Genomic DNA, 27,181 nt, shown 5'->3' on the forward strand with positions numbered 1-27,181 from the left:
CCGCCCCGCCTCTCTGTTCTTCCTCTTCACCTCCCCGCCCCCTCCCAGTTTTGCGTCTCCTAGTCCGACGCGCCCGCTATAATCACGTGATTGCCTCATCCGGGTCCTTTGCGTTCTCTCTCCCTCTCCCAACATGGCGGCCTCAGGTGAGTGAGCGGCTGAGCTCGGCCAAGGACCGGGCTCCCAAGCCACTCTCCGAGCCTGCTCCACTGATCCCCTGGAGTCGGGGAGTGGGCGGCACCACTTCCCTTTGGATCTGGGAGCTGCGGCAGGCTGGCGGCTTGGCCGTGTTAGGTTTTCGCCTCGGGATGTTTGGGGGGGAGGGGAAGGACACCCTCCCCCTCGCACTCTTTTCACCCCGTCTGCGCGAGGTTGGAGCGGGGAGTAATGATGGACTCTGGCTTGAGTTGGAATGAGGAGGAGGCGCAGAAAGATCTACAGGGGGCGTGAGGCCTTCTCATAGATGTGAAGCACTGTGCCCGCGTGGAGGAAGGAAGGAGGCGGTTGGCGCGCGGACGGGTGCACACTAGACTAGGTCCCCGAGGCGCGAGGCCGTTGCGGACAGGAGTGGGGGCAGGGGAAAAAAGGGGGGGCAGTTACAACACGATCGCGAGTCGGTGGAGGGGCGGAGGAAGGCAGCGGTGCGCGTGCGCGCTAGGCGAACCGAGGGTAGTGGAGACGGGCGCGCCTTAAAAGCACGCGCGAGAGCGCAGATGGCAAGATTTTACGCGTCTCTGTTGGTTTCTTTTATATCCTTTCACTTTCTATTCTTCATCTTTTAGAATGGGCCCGGCCCCTGTATTCTCCCAAGGGATATATGTGTTAGGTTTGGGGGTTGAAGCTACTAGAGTTAAGTGGGGGTAGGGAACACATTGGTGCGCCCACGTGTTGGGGAGGAAGCAAGGCTAGACAGATTTCTTCTAGGCTTTTTTTCCTTAATTCAATCAACACATTTTTACTGAGCGCAAACTATGCCAGGCGCGGTTCTAAGTGTTGGAGATACAATGGTGAACAAGCCCCGATTCCTTGACAGCTTCCATTTTGATGGAATTTTTATAGCTCCAGTGGTGGTGTTCAGCCCTTTTTTTCTTTTTAAGATAATTGAACGACGGTTAGGAGGTGGTTTTAAAATAATGCTAGTGGCTGGAGTTGGTTCCTGATTTAGACCTCTTAGGGATAGGGAATATCACTCATAAAAGTCCACTTGCATTTCTGATGCACTTAGCAGTGAGCTATGTAACATTTTGTAGTATTAATTTTAGTTTGGGGGATTTATAGTCGACACTCCTTATCAGCGGATTGAACCATGGGGATAGAAAATATTGGGGGGAATGTTAAGTTGTTCCTGATGTGTGCTGTGTAGTTAGCCTATGATAGTAGTCTGTAGTGAACATGGGTAGACTTGTCATTATTCCCTAAATACAGTATATAAGAACTATTTACATAGCATTTACATTGTATTAGGTATAAGTAATATTGAGATGATTTAAAGTATATGGGAGGATTGTGTGGGGTGTGTGCAAATACTATGTCATTTTATTAATATATAAAGGACTTGAGTATCTGAGGATTTTAATATTCAGGGAAGTCCTGGAACCAATCCCCCTACGGGTTTGGCAGATCAACTAATTTCTTTTCCCTGGCATGACCCTGCATTCTATGAAACATTTATCGAACCCTTGCTATCTCTGCACATTCACTTCCCACCAAGAATTATCTTCTCTGTTATTACATAGGATACTAAGGATTATGTATGTCTTTGGAAAACGAGGGAATTGAGGTGTATTTTAACATAATACCTTTCATTGGTGTAGCACTGGACAATTGACCAAGCACTTTTGTGTCTATTGTCTCATTTGATGCTTTGTGAGATAAATGTAGGCAGGTAATATCTACCAGATGAGGAAGATGAAATTATTTGTTCAAGGTCACACTGTATGCACATGGCAGAGCAAGGTCAAAGTCTTTGAGACTCCTGACTCTTCATTATCAACTTGGAAATAACAAGGTTGGCTTCCATATCATAAGTTTGGGGTGCTGCCCTAAAGCTTCATCTGAAGCTTATTTGGCCTGGATTTACCATCTTAATGGCTTAGTGTCATAATTTAGTGAAAAGCCTATACTCCCCTTTCTCCATAACTTTTGTGGAATTTTTAGAAGTGGAAGAAACGTTAGCAATCCGCCTTAGTTTTACAGAGTTGCGTGAAATCCAGACTGGTTAAAGGGATTTACTTAGTGATGTCTCCTCCTGTTCTTCCATATTTACCCACTTGGAAACCCTCATCTCCTTAATCCCATAAATCTTTAGATTGTGTAGTATGTATAAGGGACACTATGCTAGTGTCTGAGCACAAGGTTACATCTGACAGTCTGTCCTTGAGGAATCTGGGATTAGCAAAATTCTTTCCTCACCTGGAATCTTTTCCAATCAATTGCATTGACTTTGATAAGTGACCCGTATTCCCATATATTGGGCACTCAACCAATATGGCTGTACTAAAACTATAAAACTTTCAGTGTGTGTTTTCAGTATACTTTTTAATGTCAAATTTGTTAGATACAGGTTAATAATTTTTGAGACTAAAATGCTTTGAAATTGGAAATCGTGAATGGATGCCTATAGAAGTTCTTTCGTTTGTATAACACTTCAAAAATGCCATTATATATAGGATCTTGTTTCATTGATTTTTTTATGGAGAGGATGGTGTCCAATGGTAGTTTTCATGCATGCTGACCCTTATAGTTAAAAGTAGTTTCATTGGTTGCCATTTATGCCGTTTACATATTAACCTATTTTCAAATCCCATCCTTTACCATATGTTATTCTGGGAGTAAGATAACCAGAATCAGAATGCCAAGACTAAAACTCCCGAATACAGGGAGTAGTGTCAAAGGAAAAGAATATTTCTAAGTAAAGTCATTTAAGTATATACTTTTAAACAGCTTTGAGATATAATTCACGTACCATATATGTATATCTGAAAACATCCTAGAATTCTCTTTTCATGATGGGGGAAAGAATTAACTTCAGGGGGACTTTTTAAAAAACCAAGTGCTTACTTGTAATTAAGTATGTATGTGTACATATATAAGTGCACACACCAAAGTCAGTTTCTTAGATTTGTAATAGTTATTTCTGTAGTTCTAATGGTAGGAAAATGCCTGAAGCAAGAAGTTAATTTTTATAGCTCCTCTCCTACAGAGAACCTCCAGGTTCTTTGTGTAGTGGTTAGCATGACAAGTATTAGGTGCTTATTTTATAATTTTTTATGTAAATGATCCAGTTGAGTGTCTCGAGAGGGGGAGGAAAAGACAGTATGACATTCTCCTCAGATTGTGTCAAGATGAAGAAATAGGGCAGAGAAGACGGGTCATATAACTACCTGAACACTGGTTGAGGTAATGGAGCTTATTAAGTCCTGACTTAGTCTTTATTCTCTTCTATGCTGAACTATAATGCAGTAAAGGTGAGGCCTCAACATATTGCATTGTATGAAACATCTTTTCATGTCTGGGCTCTAAACAGCAGTATAGTTACAACAGCAATTGTAGGCACTCTGGTATTTGGGTGCATTGATTTGCATTTATACAATATTTCTTTAAAGAAACATTTGTTAATCATTAATTAGTTTTTAATTCTAGAGGCGGATTTGGCAAGATTCACTTCCCAAAAAGAAACACTTACCCATTAGTAGTCATGTATCTTCCGCTCTTCCCCCCAATATTAATCTCCTGGTTTTTTTGTATTTACCTGTTCTAAACATTTCATATACATGGAATCATACAATATGTGGACTTTTGTTACTAGCTTCTTTCACTTAGGGTTCATGTTTTCAGGGTTCACCTGTACTGTAGGATGTGTGGAAACTTAGTCCTTATAGCCAAATCCATTGTATAGACGTCAGCATTATATTTATCCATTTGTTAGTTGATGGACATTTAGACTGTGTTTTTTTTCTATTATGAATAATGCTGCCATGATCTTACACAGTTTATAACGCTTTCTGACTTTCTTAGCCTATAGTTACTAAAACATTTAGAAGAGTTGATAACCCTATAAAATAAGTGGGAATTAATCTGACAAGATGTAAAATTAAGAAACTTAATTTTTGACAAAGCTCCATGTGAATGTTAAGAAGAGCTAGGGGAATTTCTCTTCCTAAATAAATATTTAAGAAAGATGCAGAAGTAGGGTGGCATTGTGCAACAAATAAACTTGATTGCTTGTTGTACTTTAAGGTGTCCTCTGTTTGAAGTAAAGAACTAGGAGCCAGTCTATAGATTTTATAACTCTAATGTCTGCCACTTGGTGCTTTTATTACTAATACAATGGAGTAATAACAGAAAAATGTTCTGAGGAAAATGAAGGAAGCATTTTTTTTTTACATGCAGTAGCCTGATAACCCTGAAGACCTGGTTTATTGCAGTCACTTTTCTGCTAGTGTACTTTATATAGGGCTTACATTTCCTTTTATTTGTTCTTTTATTTATTTATTTTTAAGATTTTTATTGGGGAACAGTGTGTACTTCCAAGACTTTTCCAAGTCAAGTTGTTGTCCTTCAATCTTAGTTGTGGAGGGCGCAGCTCAGCTCTAGGTCCAGTTGCCGTAGTTAGTTGCAGGGGGCGCAGCCCACCATCCCTTGCGGGAGTCGAGGAATCAAACAGGCCACCTTGTGGTTGAGAGCCCGGGCTCCAACCAACAGAGCCATTTGGCCACCCGGGAGCTGAGCGGCAGCTCATTGACTTCATTCTAGTTGTGGAAGGCACAGCTCGCTGCCCCGAGTGGGAATCGAACTGGCAGCCCCGCTCAGAGCTCTCGTATTAACCAACTGAGCCACCTGTCTGCTCTGTCCTTTTATTTATTGATGTGCAAATAACACTTAGAAAACAGTGGTTCTCAACCAGGGGGCAATTTTTGTCACCCACTCGGGACATTTAGCAATGTCTGGAGGCATTTTTGGTTGTCACAATGGGGTAGGGACTTTCCCACTGGAATGTAATGAGTAGAGGCTGGAGATGGTGGCAACATCCTACAGCTGCACATGGCAGCCCTCCACAGCAAAGAATCACCGGAAATGTCTTTAAGTTTTTCCATTTGTTATTTATTTATTTATTTATTTATTTATGTAAAGTGCAGTCGGCCCTCTATATCCATGGTTTTCGCATCTGTTGGTTCCACCAATCACAGGTCAAAAACAATGGGGGAAAGGTTACGTTGTTGCTGACGTGCTATGTGGCTAGGCCTGCTATGGTTGCATCTGTACTGAACATGTACAGACTTTTTTTCTTGATTATTATTCCCTAAACAATACAGTATAACAACTATTTACATAGTATTTACATTGTATTTGGTATAAGTACAATAGAAATGATTCAAAGTATACAGAAGGATGATTTAAAATTCTCCCTCTTATATCAGGGACTTGAACATTGGAGGACTGCGGTATCCCTGCGGTGGGTGGGGGTGACCTGGAACCAGTGTCCGGGTGGGATGACTGTACCTAGTGCTTGTTTGATAAATTAAAATTGTAATTGAGGCAGTAGGCAGAGGATTTAATAACATTTCTGGGATATGTGTTTTTTCCCCTTTAGTCCATGTGGTTTTAAATAAAAAACTAAGAGTTGGACCAGTTCCATAATTGTGGCAAGGGATTAATACACCTGGAGCATTAAACAGTATTTCACTTAAAAAAGTGGAGAACGTTGTTGAAATCCTAAACATTTTGTGGGCCTAGATACTAGAGGAGCAAAGGGCATAAAGGATTTAGATAATATTGTTTCCCAGTTATTGGAAAAAATGGAGTGGAGCGAACATTGGCACCTACTTAGGTTTATTGATTTTGTTTTTTAAAGGCTTGTTCCTTTAAATCTGCTGCTTATATTGTGACTGAGTCAATGCTGCTGCTAGATTTAATGAAACATAACTTAGGGGTCTTGTGAAAGAATTATCTTTAAATGCAATCTATCATCATCCAACAGGTATTTTTCTCAACCAGAAATTTTGGGGAAGTGGTCAGTGACAGAATCGGGAGAAATGTGGATATATGATTTGAAAAGGCATTCTAAAATAGTGCTTTAATTTTTTTAGTCATACTATTTAGTTTATTTTTGAAATTTGAAATAACATTAAAGGAGAGCCTGAGACTTGTTTGTCAAGAGTCAAGGGGTGGAAATTGAGAAACCCTGATCGAGAAAGTTGATATAAGCGGAAATCAGACCAAAGGGCAAGTTAATTCCAGATTCTGCTGTTTTGGTAGTAGTTATGTATATAGAACAAAGGGGAAAGGGATACCTTAATCAAATTCTTATTATTCTTATGTTGAACTTGGCCTCATTGTATGGACTAACCACTAGTTCCATTTCTATTTTCCCAGTGACCAGATTGGTTAATAATTGGGTATAGCTGATAATACTAAGTTAAGTCCCGTGAGGGTAAGGAGCTCTAGCTAGCATCTTACTAGTTCCAGACACTACTTTTGATCTAGAGGATATGGAAAAGACTAAGCCTAGACTCTAGAAGTGTTCTACCTCAGAGGTAGGCTTTATGTCTTGTGCAAAATAATTTATTAAAATTTCCCCTAGGTCTTTGCATATGGGCCAGAAGCAACATCACTGCCATAGTACTCAACCTTTGCCTAACTGCTTTCTTTCAAAGCATAGACTAGATCCAAAGTACAACCTAGTTGATCATAAATGATACTTTTGAATCAGGGTTAGTATTAATTCGCTTGAGAGAAACGTGGAAATGTTATATTCAATGCCATCTTTTCCCTGTGTTATTGTAGCCAAGTTCATCTGATTTGCACATTGAGACCATAATACTTCAAATTACTAGTGTCCAGAAGATTGTTCATAATGTTTATAGCAAGCAGGTCTTTATTTCCTGTAAGTTGGATTTTAAAAGAAAAGCAGGTACCAAGTGAAAGAACACCGTTCAGTTTAGCAGATGGTGCATCATGTTCCAGATTCTTAGTCCTCTTGGATTGAAAATCAGATGAGAATTGGAACACGGAGGAATTTAGGATTATAAAAACCATGAAACTGATCTTTGTTACAACAGAGCTGCTTACTTTTTTTTCTGACCATTTAGTGACTGCTCTTCAGTGGCCAGTTCTAGAACTTCAGTTAGTCCTTTCAGCTCTTTGCATTAGCTGTTGATTGGTGCCATCTCAGAAGTTCTGAGAACTAGACAAAGAGCCAAGGTCGATCCACTAAATGGAGTCATTTGGAGATTCCTGAAGATTTTATAACTGCAGGAAACATTTAAATGTGTTGGTTCTTATGGATTTCTTATTTATTCCCTTTAATATATCTATTCTTCATGAGTGGCGTTAAGGTAGGGAAGGGGGTAATTTTTTTTCTAGAGGGCAGAGAGATCCGGCTGTTATATGAATCTTAACATTTGAGCATTTTCAAATGACAGTAAGGACAACATTTTACCATGGTTATTATAACCTGCCATAGAACTGATAACAAGCTTCTTAGAGGTTGGGACTCCTATGGGAAGAACCTTAGACTTGGTATGCAAAATGCTGGGTTTCGTTCTAGCTCTTCCAGCTAATAGTTCTGTAACTTTAGAAGAGTCATTTAATCTCTGTGAGACTTAGTTTCCTTTTCTGTAGATTCATAGCAATGATTCCCAGCTCCTGTGGTTATTTTACAAGTATCAAACAATGTTCAAAAGTGTCATACAGAATGTATTATTAAGAGGAGGGATTTTGTTTTATTTCTTTGTATCCCAGGAGCAACAAATGTAGTAACCTGTCTTACGCACAAGTAATTGCTAAATTAAAAATCTCAAATGACATATGAGTGAATGTAGTAAGAAATAAAAGGTTGCCCCCACCCCAGCCTTACTCCACAGAAGGACACTGTTGAAAATCCTTCTAGACCGTTTTCCATAATATGCATTAGACAAAAGGGACTCATAATATGTATTCTGTGACTTCTCGTTGGACTTTCCATGCCTGTATATTGTGCTTTCTCCTTGTTTATATCTGCATGGTATTCCTTCATATAAATGTGCCATAATCCGATCCTTTGATGGGCCTTTATGTTGTTTTCTTTGTAAATACATTTAATAGTACATCGTACAACCCTGTAAGTACCCAAGTACTGAGGAATTATCTTTCTCTTGCCTTTTTAAAACAGCAAAAAAGAAGAATAAGAAGGGGAAGACTATCTCCCTAACAGACTTTCTGGCTGAGGATGGAGGGACTGGTGGAGGAAGCACCTATGTCCCCAAACCAGTCAGCTGGGCTGATGAAACAGACGATCTGGAAGGAGATGGTAATTTTTATTTTCCCTCATGCTTGGAATTTTCATTATCTTCTAAATAAAACCTAATCTATTATAGGGGTTTACACTTGTAATTTGAAAGGAACTTACTCATTTTGAAATCTTACGTATTTTATGGGATTTTAGGTTTAGGCTTTAAGAGTTTGTGATAGGAACTAAAGTGGTGACTCAAGAGAACGAGTTCTGGCTTTTGCATTAACAGACTTCTCAAGGTACTATCCTTTTAAGCCTCAGTTTTCTTCATTTGAAAAGTAAGAACTAGATTATTTCCTTTTCGGTCTAAAATTCTATGATGTCCTCATAAAGTGATACTGCAATACAATCTGTAAACTGTTTATACTCGGAGTCAAGGATAATTCGTTTTAGGAGCTGTTAGTAAGAAGTCACGGTGTCCTTGGGTAAACAAAAATGGTCTGAAGAAAAGGTATAGGAACAGTAATTATGGTGGGAAAATACAGAAGAGTCACTGGGGTATTATTTGGATAAGCTCTGCTTTCAAGGAGTATCCAGCAACAGACAGGAGCTATATATAACCATTGGGTATAGCATAAATCTGATCACCTATCATTTTTTTTCTAAAAGCTTTCATTGTAGACTAAAGAATACTTTTTTCTTTTGTGACCTCTTTTCATAGTAACAAATTTCATACAGATTATACTTTCCATAAGTGTTAATGCCTGAAGTGCAAGTTCATGGACAGTGCTATAGGGACAGAATTGATTTTTCTTTTCAATAAAGGGAGGCTAAACCATGAACAAAACACTTTTTCTCCAGCTGAAAGGTAGGAATATGCGAGTTGTCCGTATAGTTAAATCCATTTTGAGTGAGGGACCCATGTTGGAATCGTAGCTCTATTGGGATTACCGTCTACTGCTCTGCAGTCTGTGTGACCTGGGTCATGTTACAGAGCCTTCCTGAAATCTGAGTTTCTTTTCTGTAGAATGGGGAACAACCTCACAGGATTGGTAAAAAGACATGATGGGATATGATGAATAGGAAGTAGCTGGCACATGGTAACATTACGTAAATAGTTGATATTCTCTCATTCCTTTGCTACATAAGGAATAAGAGTTACCATGATTCTGTTAACAAAAAACCTGGGCCTTGACAGGGCTTGAAATACTTAGAAACAGAGACGGTGGATACTAAGTCATTTTGCATTGCTATTCTGATTCTAACATTTCAGAAGCATTTTCTCTTTGTAAAGTCTCACTTATTACTTAACGCCTACCCTTTTTACCTGTTTGTTTCCTGATATAGCTTATTTAATACTTGGCGCTTAGCATGGGTCCTCTTATTCTACAACAGCAGTAAGGGAAGTTTCCTCTAATTTCCTATGCCCACTTTTCTATCCTAGTTTCAACTACTTGGCACAGTAATGATGACGATGTGTATAGGGCACCTCCAATTGACCGTTCCATCCTGCCCACTGCTCCACGGGCTGCTCGGGAACCCAATATTGACAGGAGCCGTCTTCCCAAATCACCACCCTACACTGCTTTTCTGGGGAACCTGCCCTATGATGTGACAGAAGACTCCATTAAGGAATTCTTTAGAGGATTAAATGTAAGTCTACAAAGGTTTTAGGCAATGAACTAGATACGGGGGATAGCATACTGGTAGTGACTGTCTCTGGTTTTCTGCATTGAGAAAGATTCTGAGGTTGTGTCTAGACTTGGAAGTAACGGATATATAACAGATGAAGTAGTGTGTAGGCTCTCTGAGAATGTTCTCATTGAACACCAGTCGGGCAGTTATCAGCAAAATTAACAATACCTAATTGAAACAGATGAGAGTCTCTCAAAAACCTATACCCCTCCTCATTAAGAAACTTAAAGGTGATGTATCCAGTTAAATTTTAAAAGATAGAAAGTTTCTTTGAACTCAGCCATTCTGTTTTTGAAACTTTGATTAAAAATAGTTAGGACTTTAAAAATGAAATCATGAGTAACAGTTTTCAGTTCTATTAGGTTTTTTTCCCAGAGTCTTTGCCAATTAGAAAAGATTAAATGCACGTTTCTTCTAAGAATCAGTTCCGTCCTTCCGTCTTACTTTGTTTTTTGACTCCCTTCATAGAGCCTGTTGTCTGCTGTGGTCTGCCAACTTCTGTAGTTGGCTTTTCTGATGTGATTATTTTTTTGACTGCCACCTATAAATTTCCCCTCTGTTTAATTATGTAGCACAACTAGAAGGCTGACCTGTTTTTGATTTCTAGTGGCCAATTTCTGTAGAATGTTGAATAAAATCTCTGATCTATTCGGGCTTTTCACATTCATTGTGCGAGTATTTGAAACTGGTCTTAAAATTGGAAATGGAGAGTGCATACCCTCTTGTGAATAAATAATAAGAATTAGTGCCAGGGAACGTTTTGTGCAACTTTAAAGGAAAACATCCTGCAAACTTCAAATTAAAACCAAGTTAGTGTGAATTTTTTCCTGTGTCCACTTTTCTATCCTAGTCAACTACTTGGCACAGTTTGATGACAATGTGTATAGGGCACGCATCTTTACCTAAAATAGTAAAAATTCAGTGGTTTGCCATCTCAGAATTCGGCGGCTGGGGTAAGGGTGAGGGGGTTTACAATCCAGTGTTTGATTCGACCTAACCATTGTTAATATATGAAGACAAGAACGTTTCTCAGATAAGGAAGGTTTCTGAAAAATACACTGCCAGAAAACTTTTTGGCAAAAATTGAGTTGACTTTCTGAAATACAAAAATTGGAAATATATAAGGGTTAAATTTGTATTCAAATTGGAATGGTTTAATGTGGCATGCAGTGAAGTCTGTGTTCTATTCCTTTGCACCAGTTTTCTGCCTGGAGCTGACCAGGTTCTTGTGTATTCAGAGAAATTGACTGCATCTACAGTGGTCCAAAAAAGGAGACAAATGAACAAGAGCATTGACTTGGGAAACATGTTCTTTTTTTTTTACTCCTTCAGATCAGTGCAGTGCGTTTACCACGTGAACCCAGCAATCCAGAGAGGTTGAAAGGTTTTGGTTATGCCGAGTTTGAGGACCTGGATTCCTTGTTCAATGCCCTGAGCCTCAATGAAGAGGTAAAGAAAATAATGGTGGGGAACTTCAGGGGTGGGAGCTGTCAAATCTCATGTTTATCAAACTGATATTTTTTAAATTGAGTCAGTACCCCTTTCAGTGATTGCTATAATCTCTACAAAGAAAAGCCTGGATTATTTAACAACAGCACTTAAAAGTCACACGTCACGTCAGCAAGTTCAGCAAGCCCCAGTAATTCAGGGAGGTACTTAGGTGGAAAATTACGGAAGAAATCCACCACACTAAGTCTTTAATAGAATCCCATATTGGTTCACTCACAGCTTTGCCTCAGCTCTCGTGGCTTTGCTTTTAAAAGAATAATCTGCCAGATCAATCCAAATAGAAAAATCATGTTAATTAGTTCAATATTAGATAGCATTGTCTCATTTTTAGGGAAGTAATGGTGTTTTATATATATATGATTTTAAGAGGGTTTGGATACATTCTTGGATATCGTTTGTGATGAATACATGCTCCTAGGAATCTTACAAAAGAATGGCAGTACACATTCAGTCCTGCTTTTTAACAGTGCCCGGAGATGCTTTTCTATCCAGACACACTAGGGTTCAGTAAGGAGAGGCAGTTCGGCTGTTAATACATGAGGGGGAAATGGAGATTAGGTCTAACTGTAATGCAGTTATTTGCGTGCTTGACGCCGTGTAGTGACTCTTAGGCTGGCCCAAGCAGGGTATGAAACCTTTATTTACCTGTTAGTAATGGAACTTTCTAATCGAGGAACTGCTTTTTTACCTCTAGTGACTAGAAATCAAACTAATTATATCTGGGAAGAAAAAAAGGCTCTTTTTTTTTTTTCTTTTAGTTCTAGAAACCTCTCATTGTTTGTTGAAGGCAATTTCCAATGCCATTTGTGCCATACATGATTCTATGGTTCAAATCTGCCATTTGACATGATTGCAATCAACATCTTTTAAAATATTTTTCCTGTCTCATAATTGGGTACCACCATGATAATCTGAAGTAAATGTTAGATAGGAATGAAAATTCACATATTTAGTTAAATATATGAGAAGTTAAGGTTGTTACAGAGTATTTCTTCTCAGATCATTTTTAGATTTTAATAACATTCCTAATTTTTAACTTCTCAGTCTGGATTTTTTTTAAAAATAGCATACAGTTATCTGAAGTTTGCTGAATTAACTAGCTGTTAATGCAAAATGTTCTCATGGTCCAGACTTAGGAGTTACTGTGTATTTAGAGATTTTATGATAGTGGTATTTAATATAATCCCAAGTGTTTTTAACTAAAATTCACTGTTATCCTTCTTCAACTGTAGATTCTACTATGAAATGAGGAAAAATCAGCAGTAGAGTTAATTGGGTTCAAAGTATATAAATAATGATGTGGGAAAGGGAAATCAGAGGGTATCCTGGAGGAACTGATTTATCCAAAGGTAATATTAAGTAAAAGAACTTGAGAATATAGATGGAGACCATGCTTTATGCAACTTCGTGATACATAGTAGGGTTTCTATAAATGCTTGAATGACTAATTAATTACTCTGGACCCAAATATGCCTTTTATTTAGCTAGTTGGGAATTGTTTTTATTTATTGCACTGTTACTACATTAAATTGCTTTTGGTGGTTAAAAAGTTAACTATCCTGCGAAATTTGGTTTTAAGTTAATTGACCTGATATCATTTAAGCCCAACTTACATTTATTAATTCTAAGGTGTTAGTTCAGTTTTCAAGTCTTTTATAAAGGATTCTTTAGCCAACAAATTGGAGTGTTGGCTAGATTACAGTGTTTTTCCTTTATCTTCCTTCCCCCAGTGCTTCTGCTATGCCCAGACGTTCAAGGTCACTCATGGGATTTGTGCATAATGGGGCAAAAGGTTGGTTAATATGGTCCTATGCTCTCAGTCTCTAGGTAACAGGAGAATTCGAGTGGACGTTGCTGATCAAGCACAGGATAAAGGTAAGAAAGCTTATAGAAATTTTCCTGTTTTGTTATGGTCCTGAGATGACAAAGGAGGGCTGCCCCTTCCTGGAAAATTTTATGGAAGTAGATAGTGGTAGGCCTACGTTAATATAGAGCAGTAGTTCTTAACTGAGGACAGCCGTGCCCCTTAGGGGGCGTTTATCAATGTTTGGAGACATTTTAGGGTGTCACAACTGTGGGGAGTGCTGCTGACATCTATCTATAGATAGAATCCAGGGACTAATCCTGTAATGCATAGGACAGCTCCTCACAGCAAAGAATTATTCAGCCCAGAATGTTAGTGGTATTGATAGTGAGAAACCCTGATTGACATAGGTGAACATACAATATATAATAAATAGATGAGATACCCAGCAGTATATTGGGCACAGGAGGGGCCTAATTCATGTATATATCAGGACTCCTACACAGGAGATGAGACAGATGCGCATTAAGCCAGTAGGAATACATGTGAGGAAATAAATCACTCAGTTGAGTTGGACAGTGAACATAACAGAATCTGGGGCAACTTCATGATGAGCAAGAAATAGAGTAAATTGAGGGGGGTTTCTATGCATGCAAGAAATACTGGGCAAAAGTTTCTGTGAGCTCACATGGGGGTTCTGTATTTTATATATCTCTAGACAGGGATGATCGTTCTTTTGGCCGAGATAGAAATCGGGATTCTGACAAAACAGATACAGACTGGAGGGCCCGTCCTACCACAGACAGCTTTGATGACTACCCGCCTAGAAGAGGTGATGACAGCTTTGGAGACAGTAAGTTCATTTTTATCAAGTTAGTTTCTTCTGTGTTCATTTTGCTCTCTTTTGGAGACAGTTGTTTATAAAGAAACTCAACGAATTCTACAAGTAAAGTAGTTGAATTAGCAAGAGTACAGGGGCCGGCCCAGTGGCTCAGGCGATTGGAGCTCCATGCTCCTAACTCGGAAGGCTGCCGGTTCGATTCCCACATGGGCCAGTCGGCTCTCAACCACAAGGTTGCCAGTTCAACTCCTCGAGTCCGGCAAGGGATGGTGGTCTCTGCCCCCTGCAACTAGCAACGGCAACTGGACCTGGAGCTGAGCTGCGCCCTCCACAACTAAGACTGAGAGGACAACTTGACTTGGAAAAAAGTCCTAGAAGTACACACTGTTCCCCAATAAAGTCCTGTTCCCCTTCCCCAATAAAAAAAAATCTTTAAAAAAAAAAACAAGAGTTCAGCAAAATTGCTGGGTTAAGAGCAGAATAGAGTTAGTCCTCTTTAATGTCATCAGTAGGTTCTGCGACTTTCAAGTGAAACAGCCTGTAATGAAAGCAATTTACTATATGGTAATTGATATAAATAATAGTTAAGTTCCTATGGTATCTTATCACATAACAAAACGACGTAGAGCAGAACTATGATATTTGAGGGAGGCCTGCTATACAAAAATTGGTTCCATTACTAGCAGCAAACAGTCAAAATGTAATTTTTTAAGATACCTTTTCTTTTAAAATAACAAAATTCATTCTCTTCAGAAATGCTGAATGTCTGCCATGTACCAGATAATGTTCTAAGCTCAGGATATAGCAGTGACCAAACCAGACAAATGTCCTGTCCTCATTGTATGTTGTTTATACTGGGGAAGAGAAACAATCTGCAAATAAATAAAAGATAATTTAAAGAAGGGGAATAGAGAATGTCATGGGGTCAGAGATGGGGTAAATTACAACTTTTATACACACCACCTAAAAACAAAAGCTTTGTAAAATATCTTTATGGAGGAAATTATGCAACTTTATTGAAATACATGAAGAAATACTCAACACTGTAGTTGTTTTTAAAATGGAAAGAACCTACTGTTAGGTAAAGAAATTATTAGTGGTTTGTCCATATAAGGGAATACTTTATAGCATAACGTACATGTAATGACAGGGATAAAATTCAGAACCTATTTTATTGAGGGGAGAAAGCAAAGCTAGAAATTGGACAGCAGTGTCACGTAGTGTTAATATCTAAGTTGTAAAAATGTATGCCTGTCGTGTAACCACCCTTATGATTATGAAGGGAGGGTGGAGGGGGTCCTTTAGCTACATCTATAACATAACTGCTTTTAAATTTAAAGGCTGAAACAAACATGGCAAAAATACTGACATCGACTAAACTTAAATAATAGGCTCATAAGTCTGTTACAATCACTTCTGTACTTTCCGTATGTTTGAAATATGTTGTAAGTAAAAAGAAATTGAAAGAAAAATTTCAGTTCACAAAAAGATTTTAATTTTGTGCGATACCTACTATGAGCTTTGTATAACTGAGGGGGCAGTAAGAGACACATTACTATTTAAAGAGAGTCCTCCTTAACTTAATAACATGTAGAAGGAAGAAGGAAATAAAATGTATATCTGATTTTACGATCAAGTCTTTGTGACCCAACAGAGCCTTGCAGAGACTACCTGAGGTACTGCACTTCAGCATTTGTGCAAAAAGTTCTGTTCTTAACAGGAAGAAATGGCTCTTGGAAAGAAAAGCAGTCAGACCAGGGGTCCTGTTTTGAATCAAGGGAGGTGACTATTTTCTCACTTCAAACCTTGAATTTAGAGCAAACAGGATGGATAACAAAAAGAGTGAGTGTGCTGTTGTTATCTAAGCCTGCTAAGTTTGTAAGACTCGATTGTGGTCCAAAGTCAGCTTTACCAACATTAGAGATCCCAGACTATATGTACCAAGAGGTCAGAGACTCCTATGCCAAGCATTGGGCCCATAAAAGACACTTTGAGGGCAAGGGGGAGTATTACACTAAATAATGCTGTACAATCTCACCAGACACGTTTCCTGGTTACCTTAGTAGCAGTGTATTCATGTGCTGCTTTTCTTCACTACGGATCCCTGTTAATGAGTGCAAACTTATAATCGTTTTCATATTATCTAAATAAAATTGAGTATAGAATCACTGCCTCTCCAGAAATTAAATTTTAAAATAAACACCGAGTTTTTTGTATTTTTTTTTTAATTCTGTTTTAGATGCTCTCCTATATATAATTGTTTGACTAACATTAGCATGTCCTTTGATGTAATCAAAGTACCACGGAATGAATGAATGTTGACATAGACAAAATGGTCTTCGTGAAATGAAATTGTTTAAAAGGAAGCAGTCATAAAAATAAGATCCCTCTTTGGCCTGCTCACATGAATTATTCAAAATGTTTTCAGTTTTTTATAATAGTTCATATTTAGAAATTGAGTTTTTTGGGGGGTTTTTTTATGTAAAAATCTGGGTTCCCAGCTTCTCTCATAAAATTTGGAAGATCTAGCAAGTCACCTTAAGCTAAATAGCCACCCACTACCCCCCTTTTATGAATGACTTACACTATTCAGTTTGCCTCCTTTATATAAATTTCTGGCATTTAAAGGCCTCTTACATAGATATTCATGAATGTGTTGTAAAATACAGTTTATAACACTTCAGATAGTACCAAGGGTGCCCAAAAAATGCATACACATGACTTGTATGCATCTTTTGTTATCAGTATATATTGAGTATTACAATTTTAATATAGTTTTTTTCCTTTCTTAAAATGTGTGTATATTTTTTTGGCACCGTCTGTATGTTGTGAACGCATTCAGTAAATACATTTCTGATTCAGTTTTTAATTGCTTTATATAGGTGCCCCCTAATTTATTTCATCTATAGCTTGCGCTCCCATCAGTTTTAATACGAAAAAGCATTGCAGTGAACCTCCTTGTACATGTGTCTTTGTAATATTTCCCATTATTTGTTCAAGATAAATTCCTAGAAATTGATTTGTTGGCCCAGAGAGTATACATAATTTAAAACCTTTTAATACAGTTCTGAAACAACGTTCAGAGTGTTTGCACTGTTTTAAATTCATCAGCAGTGTAGAAATTAACTGCATTATTCACATAGTCCTCTAAGCTTTGCTAACACAAGATGTATTATTTATTTTAATCTTTGCCATTTTGGTAGTGGAATACGATGTCCTATTAATTTCAATTTCTGTTATTTACATAATAGATAATCCATTTTTTGCATATTGCATATATTCTCATTTTCTTTGCCTCTCAGATTTGTGATGTGTGTGTTGTTTTTCTGTGCTAAACTTTTTAAGTGGTTTTTGATTGGTTCCTTGGCATTAAGCATAGAAGATTCCAACTATATTTTCTTCTGGTGTTTTTGTGCTTACATTTTTTAATATTTAAATCTTTAATCCTGGAAATTCGTTATGGAGATTTTTCTCTCCCCTAACTTCCTCCTGAATTGTTAACCCTGAAATGTGTATCGAATCACCAGAGAAAATTTTTTAAATCAAATAAATGACCTAATGGGCTATCCTGTTTCTTTCTATTAATAGTGTCCCCCAAAAAAGGAATGATGTTACCTGTCTCTCTTCCCTCTAGAGTTTCGAGATCGTTATGATTCAGACCGATACCGCGATGGGTATCGGGATAGTTACCGTGATGGTCCGCGCCGGGATATGGATCGATATGGGGGCCGCGATCGCTATGATGACAGAGGCAGCAGAGACTATGATAGAGGTTGTTACCAAAACACCATTCAGTTCAATCTCTTTCTTTTAAGAACTCTTTCTTGCCTTCTCTTCCCTCCAGTGTGATCATTACAATTTGGGATGTATTTACAGGCTTTGATTCCAGGATAGGCAGTGGCAGAAGAGCCTTTGGTAGTGGGTACCGGAGGGATGATGACTACAGAGGAGGCGGGGACCGCTATGAAGACAGATATGAACGGCGCGATGATCGCTCCTGGAGCTCCAGAGATGATTACTCTCGGGATGATTATAGGCGTGATGATAGAGGTAGTCATATTCTTCTGCTTGCTTCATGGGACAGACCACTGTAGAAACTGATTGGAAATTTTTAGGTTATGTTTCAGACTCCTTAAGAGGGCACAAACAGAATTTACACATTGAAAAGGATGTAGCAGAGTGTAATAGAGCACTGGATAAGGATGACATAATGGAAAGAAAGCAAAGTCTGTTTCTAACCTTTCTTAGCTTATAGATTTTTCAGTTAAAATTGATTGAGGACACAAAGTAGGAAAAGAAAAATTTGTCAGATATTTTTATGGTGTGATCTTATTTAATAAACTACACTTAAATTAGGTGGTGGTAGCTCCATCTTTCAAGTGAAGGCAGTAACACTCAAATTAAACACAGTCTCATAGCCAGTAGTTGGCACTGTGGGGTTAAAAAGCAAGAGTTGCTGATTTCAATGCCGTTATCAGTTACTGTATTAATTAATGTTCATTAATTAATGCTGGGATGTCAGTGCACCTATTCTAAAATTACGCCCCTCATGTTATAACATTTATGTAAATGTTATATTTCTATAACATTTATATAAACATTTATGTAACATTTTGTTGTATATCTGACTTCTCGAAAAGTATCAATCAATGGCCACCATTTGTGTTCTGACTGTAGTGATATCATTGAAAAAGTAAGGTGTCCAGCACAGAATTATTCTTTTTAATTATTTTTGGACAGCAAACCTAGTCTTTAACGTCCTTTAGTCAGCCCTGACTTTGTGCCAAACGCTTTCTATACATCATAACCTATAATCCCCCAAGTAAGGACGGTGGACCTAGACAACTAATAAAACACAGTGGGGTGACAGACTGCGGTAGTTCTTCCTCCTCCCTCAAACAAAAACACTAAAAAAGCTTTGTTTTTCTACGAAACTTTTGTTTTTAAAAGCATTGCTGTTTACATGCAAGAAGTCTAGAAATAATAGCTGACATTGAGCGTTTACTCTGCCCAACAATGAGCTGAGTTCTCATACAAGTAGTATATAATCCTAAGAATTCTGTCTGGTAAAGGTACAGTTACCATCTCCACTTTACTAGTAGGAAAAGTGGAGGCTCAGGTGTGTGCCTCAAGTCCTCCTGATGACTCCTGCCTGGCCTTCTCATGCCATTCCTTCCCTCCCCCAATAGCTGCACACCTGATTTTTTTCCCCCCTGATGATTTTACGCCCTGCTTCCTCTAAGATCTGCTCCCTTGTCTCCCAAGTCACTGCCACTATCCTTGTTCAGACTTCATTGCTACACCCACATTTCTAACCAATTTCCCTGCCTCGCATCATTCTTCATCCTGGCCCAAATTGTCTTTCTGGAATAAGATCTATTTAGATTATTCTCCTTTTAAAAACGTTCCTAGTCTCTTCATGGTCTGAAAGATACCTTTGTCTGTACTTCCGACACACTGTTCTTCCGCCTTCGCTTTTCTTCCTACAGTTCAGTTTGCCTCTTCAGAGTTGTTTCCCATCCCGTCCTTCCACATCCCCCGTTAGACACGTGTTCAGTTTTCAAGAATCTGGGGTATTGGCACTTGGAAGCCTTTACAGCCTTCCCTAAATACCATCTCAGTCTTAAAACGTTCATATAGATAAATCTCTTTTGTAGAACTTAGCATACTGTATTCTTTTTAATTCTGATCCTCCCACTAAATTGCGCTCCTTGCAGACAGGAGTTCAAAACTCCCCAACTGTTGTATTCTTGGCCTTAGCACAGTGTCTGAAATAGGTACACCAGTTATTTATTGAGCAGGTAAATAAATGGAAATTATCAGAGGAAGAAGAAAGGGGGAAGAGCAATAGAGTTGCTTCAGTAATAATAGATTTTTAACCTTTTGGTCCACCAAATATTGGCTGTATGACTCAAATGAGTTTCTTTTTCTGACCAGTTTTACCCTATAAAGGTGAAGGTAATGACCTCTTCACAAAGTTACAGAGATTAAAACTGTATCTCGGAAGTTATATAAACTGCGAACTTAAATATTGCTGAACTGTACCTTAACTGTACAAGACAGTGCAGCTAGGCGTGTCATTAGAGGGGCACCAAGGAAGCTTTATCTTCTGTAGCTTTTGTATGTCTGAAATACTTAGGATAAACACTGATTTTGAGAAATACAGTTTCCTCGAAACATAAAATTTATCTTAAAATAAAATATGCCAGCAACTTGGATGAGAAGAAATCAAACTCTCTTCGAGTTTATGTTCAGTGTTGCCTGCTTTACCCTATGAATCATCATCAAGTTTATATTATATACGGAGACGAGTATAAGACTGGATGGAGTCTTCACTATGACATTGTTACAAGCTCTTGACCTACTGAAGTAATCTATCTTCCAGATCACGTTTTTGAACAAGATACTTACATCCAGTAGTCTACTGTAGTTGAGAATTTCTTCCCAGATAATAGTAATCATGATCAATAATTGGTTAACCATGTAAATTTTTACCATTTTTAGTCTTTTCCCTTAGTCTGGTACTACATCATAGATGTGGTAGTGGAAAGATTGATTGGACTTGTTATTTAAACCACCCATTTTCTAATCTCCCTTTCTCTGTTGGCTTGGCTGGGCCACAGATCTGAATCCCGTATAGCATTCCATAAGCTGTGTCTGGGAGCCTGGCTTTCAGCCATCAGCTTCTGATGATTTTGAAAAACCATTACTTAGAGTTTTATTTAACTTAGGTCCCCCCCAAAGACCCAAACTGAACCTGAAGCCTCGGAGCGCTCCTAAGGAAGATGATTCCTCCGCTAGCACCTCCCAGTCCAGCCGGGCAGCCTCAATCTTCGGAGGGGCAAAGCCTGTTGACACAGCTGCTAGAGAACGAGAAGTAGAGGAGCGGCTACAGAAGGAACAGGAGAAATTGCAGCGTCAGCTGGATGAGCCAAAACTTGAACGACGGCCTCGGGAGAGGTGAGGTGATCTTCAGTTACGGGTTTCCCATCTTTGAGTTCAGTGGTTCTTAATGGGAACAATTACCTTCCTAGGGGGCACTTGGGAGATCTGGTTGTCATTTGTCAGCAGTTAGTGTACGTGGCTGGAGCTGCCAAGTGGTCCACAGTAGATGGACAGTTTTTATCCAATGAAGAGTTGTTGCCTGTTCCTCACAATTTTCAAAAGGCCTATTGGACTTAACCTGCAACAAATATAAATTGGTGATACTTTAATACAGGAGTCAGCAAATTATGACCTGGCCTGTTTTTATAAAGTTATCTGGGCCTTTAAGAAAATTTGCAAACCCTGCTTTAAGTGTATAGAATAAATTCCCCACATGGTAAGGTTAGTGGATTTACTTCTTTTCAAGTTACTGGGGATAAAATAGAGAAAATGTTTTCACTTACATATATGTAGAATGTAAATTATTTCTCATTTACTTTTAGTTGTGTGTATGTTGGTTATACTATCTGAGTATTACTTCAGAATACTAAGAGTCAGTACAAAATATTTATTATGAAAGGTGGCATTGCCTCTAATAGGGTAGAAACCTCCTTATAACAATGTTCTGAAAAACTAGGTCCAGTTTTGAATGACTTGCAAAGTTGTGTTACCAGTAAAGGAGGGGGCAGTGTTGCAGATTGTGTAGGAGAATGTCCGTAACCCTAGCTGATGCTTGCTGACGTTTTTAGAGCCAGTGTCTTATCGTCTGCAACTTTCAAATAGTGTGAGGAAGACAGCGCGATGCACGCACCTGCCCATAGATAAAGCCAGTGTGATAAAATATTAATAAGTGACAGTTCTTCTTGAAGGGGCAGCATGGGTCCAAGGTGGCCTTCACTGAGCATGACATCATCTATTTTGTTAAATCTCTTGTACAGACACCCAAGCTGGCGAAGTGAGGAAACTCAGGAACGGGAACGGTCAAGGACAGGAAGTGAGTCGTCACAGTCTGGGACCTCAGCCACCTCTGGAAGAAGTAAGTCGGATCAGGGTGGGTATCATAGTATTGCCCTTCTCCATAACCTACCCAGAACAAAGTGATGCAGAGACTTGGGAGTGTTAAATTAAGTCATGGACTCTATTTGGGTTAGCCTGGATTAATCTGAGTTTCACATCTCCTGCACTGAAAAATCTGAGAAATGGGCACTAGAGGAGACTTAGATGATCTGTTTAATAATTTTCCACTGAAGAGTATATTTAACTCTTACATTTGTCTCTCCATTTTATGTCTTGACATCTCTCAGAGTTTTCTTTGTTCAGAGCAGTCAAGTCCTGTAGCTGTCTATGAGCTCCTCAGGGCCAGCATTTTTTTATGTCGTATATGACCAGAGCAGTGTCTCAAGTGATACTATTTTAGCACAGAGCATGTAGAAAGTCTATAATCCCAAAATAAAGAATACTTGCTCATTCCTAGGAAAGGTGAGATGGCTATCCTTCCTTGGAGAGTCATTTAACCTATTTCTCTTGCATCAGTAAAACATTTTCTCAAAACATTTGGAAACCCTTGGTTTAGGGATAATTTCATCTGTTGGGAGCCAAATTAGGGTCTGCCTTTAAGAATAACGATGGAAAGCAGTAAACTTGAATGTGGACCATTTCCCATTCTGTTCAGATCCTAACGGATGGTTATACAATAAATCTTTTCTGATCATTTGACCTTCCCACTCTGATTTCACAGATGCACGAAGGAGAGAGAGTGAGAAGTCTCTAGAAAATGAAACATTCAATAAGGAGGAAGACTGTCACTCTCCAACTTCTAAGCCTCCCAAACCTGAACAGCCTCTAAAGGTAATGCCAGCCCCTCCACCAAAGGAGAATGCTTGGGTGAAGCGAAGTTCTAACCCTCCTGCTCGATCTCAGAGCTCAGACACAGAGCAGCAGTCCCCTACAAGGTGAGTCACCTTGGAAATGGCAGACGATGAGCTGTAGGATCTTAAATATTGTGATGTGCGGGAACATGCCCTGTGGGGAGTTGGCCTTAGATAGCACCTTACACTGTCTTTGCTCTCTTAGTTCAGATTCGGTGGTGTACTGGAGCTGGCTCATAAGAGCCAATAGTTCCATTTGCTGGAGTTTTGATAGCTGGTTGGCATCACTTTGGTAACTTAATCTGCGAATACTTAAATCAGAATGTACCGCTGCCACATGTTGGCAGTGTAGCCTTGGAAATCACTTCCCTAAGTCTTAGGTTCCTTGTGTGGCTGTGATGATTCTAAAGGACTTGGCACTTGGTGTTCGAATTGCTTTTGTTGTCTTTCCCATATTTTAATGTTTCACATCATTATGTATGTATTTTTTGGTTCTCTGTAAAGCTTATTACACTTAGAGAATGATTATGTAAGTTGCTTATCTGTTTCTTCCCTAAGACAGCTGATGAATGTGATTACATGTTTTCCTTCTAGTGGTGGTGGGAAAGCAGTTCCAGCTCAACCATCAGAGGAAGGACCAGCAAGGAAAGGTAAAGCCAAAACGGGAATAGGTTTTTCACCTAGAGATCTAAATAAAAAGCCCATAAAGGAGTCATGAGATAGTGAACTTCAGTGTATTTTGCACCCATTTTTGTTTTCAAGGTTCTTAGGTTATCTCTTTTCTTGCCAGTAGAGGGCAGGAGTGGTCTCTTTGGAGAAAGCCTGGAGCCCTGCCCTTTCCTGGTAGAGCATTTCTTTAGAAGGGGAAAAAAAAGAATCGGAAGGAAATGAACATGCTCAGTCCAGATTAGAAATGTCACCATCTGTAAGACGAAGGTCACTACACAGCGTCATAGTCCTTATTGCCAGTTTGCTTTTCATGATGGTGTAACCCTACAGTGGAACTTTTTAGTGGATCTTGTTGGGCGCGGGGTGGGGGGTGGGGAGGGGTGAGAGAGAGCAAGGGAGAAGCGCTCAGGAAGGAAGTCTGGGTTGAAGTGAGGCTTAATTTCCCCGGTATATATGAGCACATTTTTCTCCAACTGAAGGGAAGCCTAGGAGAGGGAGAGTAGTTATTTTACTTGCCTTCGATTTATTTTTGTATCTCCACTCAAGCAGATGAAAGTAAAGTGGACGGGGTGAGTGTTCCAAAAGGCCAAAGTGGGAACTCCAGCCGTGGGCCAGGAGATGGAGGGAACAAAGACCACTGGAAGGAGTCAGATAGGTATGTGTGTTCTCTTGTCATTTGTTCCCTTTCATCTGATGTTAGACCCACGTGTCTTTGTAATTAAGGTCTTTGTTCTCCAAGCATTGCCATATCTCCTACTGTGGACAAACTAAAGTCAACCAATATATAGACAGTTACAATTCTGAGACTCTAGAAATAAGAAAATGTCCGGGTAGCAAAGACTGCTGACTGGAGGCCACTTGAGTGCCTCAGAACTACTTGTGGGTGTTGGGAGGGTCCTCTCCTAAGACATGTGGTTTTATGCTCACATTTCTGCAGGAAAGATGGCAAAAAGGATCAAGACTCCCGATCTGCACCTGAGCCAAAGAAACCTGAAGAAAATCCAGCTTCCGTAAGTGTCAAAGGCGTGTTCACAACTTCCCTCAGCTTACTCTTGCTGTTGAACTTAGGGCTGCAAACAGAGTGGTTGGAAATAAGGCACTACTGCTTGTTTGAAATAGTGAAAGAAGCTGAGATACGAGTTTTTCTGTTTCTACCTTTCACTGTCATCCCCTCTTCAAGATAAAAGGTGGTGTGTGACCTCAGTCAGAATACTGACAGCGCTCCCTAGCTACTCTCTAGTGGAAAATGCTAATGAGCAAGAACATGGGTGTGGTCTGGACTAGCACCCCCCATTTACCAAAGTAGCAGTATCTTCTTTCTTGGACTTTGATGTAAGAATTCAAGGTCTTGGTCACTTTATCACTCTTGTCTGTTATAGAAGTTCAGTTCTGCAAGCAAGTATGCTGCTCTCTCCGTTGATGGTGAAGATGAAAACGAGGGAGAAGATTGCACCCAATAGACTACATCCTGTGCTTTCTCCGAGTCTCTCTCCACCCTGGAACATTTGAGAGCAAGTGAAACCTCTATCCAGACAAGACAAAATAAAACTCACCATCTCCTGGAGACCTTTCTTAACTTTTTTTTAAAAAACAAACAAAAAAAAAACTGAAATGAAATGAAATTCTTTTGCATGCTGCTGCAGCCTTTAAAGTATTGAACTAACTGGAGAATCGCCAGTGTAGCCAGAGAGAAAGAGACCTATTTTAACGGAAAAGTTGTGCATTTTTATGACACATGGGATTGCCTGTGTGATTAGTGCCTAGGGGCCTCCATTTAGCAAAATGGCAATGACAGTGACGCAATGACTGGAATCTGGTTGGGCAGTAGGGCAAGTATGAGGAAGAATGATATTTCTACCTTTAATTCTTATTGTCCTAACGTAGCATACATGAATCCTCAAATGTTACCTGAATAAATTCTCCATCCTTGGAAAGGTAGGTTTAGTCTCTGAAGTTGCTTTAGTCTCCAGGAGGCTGCCAGCCCTTCTTATTTAGTTCTGAGTTACAGGGGCCAGCCTAGGGGGAATTCCTTCATTTTTACCCCCCAGGGGGGTAGCTAGGAATGAGTCTACAGGCCACTCAAGAATAGGACTGCTTGGTGACCAAAATAAGTGGGAAAATCGTGGTTTGAAAGGGAGCTTTGGGGAGGTGATGAATTATTTTGCACCAGTAATAGGGGAAAATGGTATGATCTCCAATAAACACATGAATAGTTACTTCCTGGAGCAGGAAGCATTTTAGGGGTTGTGGGAATTCCCAAGTCTCTTTTATGTGTCCTGGTTTCACCCTTTCTTAAACACTGACCTTTTTGAAAGTTCAACTATATCCGTATTCTGTTGAAATCTTGAAGCTTTAAAAATGTAAACTCTAGTTGTCGTCTTACGTTCCTCATGCTATTCTTTCCTGCTACCTCCCTAAAAGCAGCTTCGGTTTAAAGCACATAGTCAATGTAGGCATTCTGGATCAGCCTCCGGGAGCTGTCAAGTAAGGAACCACTGCTTTTCTCAAGCAAATCTTGGCTCCTTCATGTCTTTTGACTCCTATTCTCCTGCTCCTGCTTCTCTGACCCCTTTTACACCTCAGAAAACTCTAGAATTAATGGTCTTAGGTGGTGAGTGAGGGTGGATAAATGACAGTTAAATTGGGAGCCTTTCTTATGAGTTTGATTGGGGTTTTTGTTTTTTGGTGTTTTTTTTTTTTTTAACAAGTTTCCTTTTCTCCACTGAAATCCCACACCAATGTTTGGATTTATAATGTGGCCTAGACCAATGTGTGGTTTTGTTTTGGTATTTTAGCTTCCCTTGAGAGAATAAATGGTAATGGAGAGAACTATTTAACAAGGTCCTGGTTTCTCTTGCAACACAATAGCTTAACCTGCCTGCTTTTATGTGCACCTTTGTACCGTCAGCTCAGTGGATGGTATCCTTATGGGCAATACTGGTCTCCGCAGAGAAATAACACCTTAGTTTCTTGGTTGCAAGCCCTTTTCCCAACGGTCCTAGGTTAGACCCTGTCCAGCCATGCAGGGGTGTTGGTTTCTGAGTGCTGCAGCAATGGGCATAATGAATCATTGACCCAGTGGACACAAAAGACGTACCAAGTGAAGTAACTAAATAACTGGCTTGGATGGCTAGTAGCTAGGAAGTGGCTTTTAGAGAGATGCCCATGGTTGTAAAGGTGTTTTTTATTTTTTTTTTTTTTTGGTTTTTTTTTTTTCTTTTTTTTTTTTTTTTTTTACCATTTGTAGATGATGAAAAGGTAGGGATTGCCCTCTTCATGTCTACTTCCTAATAGTTGTATCCAAAAAAAGCGTGTTTTTTTTTCCCACTCCCCTACCCTGTCCCCCATTAAAACAGAAACAGGGATTTATGTCCCACTTGATAAATGTAAAATTTGTACAAAAATATCTTCTATGAAAATGATTTGTAATCTGTAGACTTAATACCTGGGAGATGTCTTGAGATGTGAATCCCATCCTTTGGGTTGTGGGTTTTTTTGTTTTCTCCAAATAAATCTGATCTTTAAAGTTCATTTTAATGTTCGAATTCTTTGACAGTGTACTCCATGCTGCTGTGCTTTTTATTGGATTCCCCACTGACAGTCTGCTACCCCACCCTATCTGAGGTTCTCAGCATTGGGTACCATGTGCAGAGGGCAGA

The 27,181-nt window shown here is 39.3% G+C and overlaps 1 protein-coding gene across 4 annotated transcripts; it reads left to right on the plus strand.

Annotated features, from left to right (window-relative positions):
• On the plus strand, positions 1 to 26,477 carry EIF4B (eukaryotic translation initiation factor 4B). 4 transcript variants are annotated; one of them, XM_033117201.1, is made up of 15 exons: positions 1 to 146; positions 8,153 to 8,290; positions 9,657 to 9,865; positions 11,240 to 11,356; positions 13,237 to 13,291; positions 13,939 to 14,073; positions 17,696 to 17,833; positions 17,938 to 18,111; positions 20,793 to 21,021; positions 21,924 to 22,036; positions 22,724 to 22,937; positions 23,448 to 23,503; positions 24,069 to 24,177; positions 24,460 to 24,532; positions 24,902 to 26,477. In XM_033117201.1, exons 1-15 carry the CDS (start codon positions 134 to 136, stop codon positions 24,980 to 24,982), a joined length of 1,854 nt encoding a protein of 617 aa, XP_032973092.1. In that variant the 5' UTR covers positions 1 to 133; the 3' UTR covers positions 24,983 to 26,477. The 4 variants fall into 4 exon arrangements, with proteins under 4 accessions (XP_032973092.1, XP_032973093.1, XP_032973096.1 ...); XM_033117202.1 differs by having other exon boundaries at positions 24,072 to 24,177; XM_033117205.1 differs by having other exon boundaries at positions 21,924 to 22,021; positions 24,072 to 24,177.
• Positions 26,478 to 27,181: the final 704 nt, after the last annotated feature.

The sequence above is a fragment of the Rhinolophus ferrumequinum genome, chromosome 10 (genome assembly GCF_004115265.2).
Source record: "Rhinolophus ferrumequinum isolate MPI-CBG mRhiFer1 chromosome 10, mRhiFer1_v1.p, whole genome shotgun sequence".
NCBI lineage: Eukaryota > Metazoa > Chordata > Mammalia > Chiroptera > Rhinolophidae > Rhinolophus > Rhinolophus ferrumequinum.

Excerpts from the sequence above, each read along its gene's own strand:
- EIF4B (XM_033117201.1), top strand. Across the intron at positions 14,074-17,695 it reads TGATGACAGCTTTGGAGACA|AGTTTCGAGATCGTTATGAT; the intron begins GTAAGTTCATTT and ends TCTTCCCTCTAG. Across the intron at positions 23,504-24,068 it reads GGAAGGACCAGCAAGGAAAG|CAGATGAAAGTAAAGTGGAC; the intron begins GTAAAGCCAAAA and ends TCTCCACTCAAG.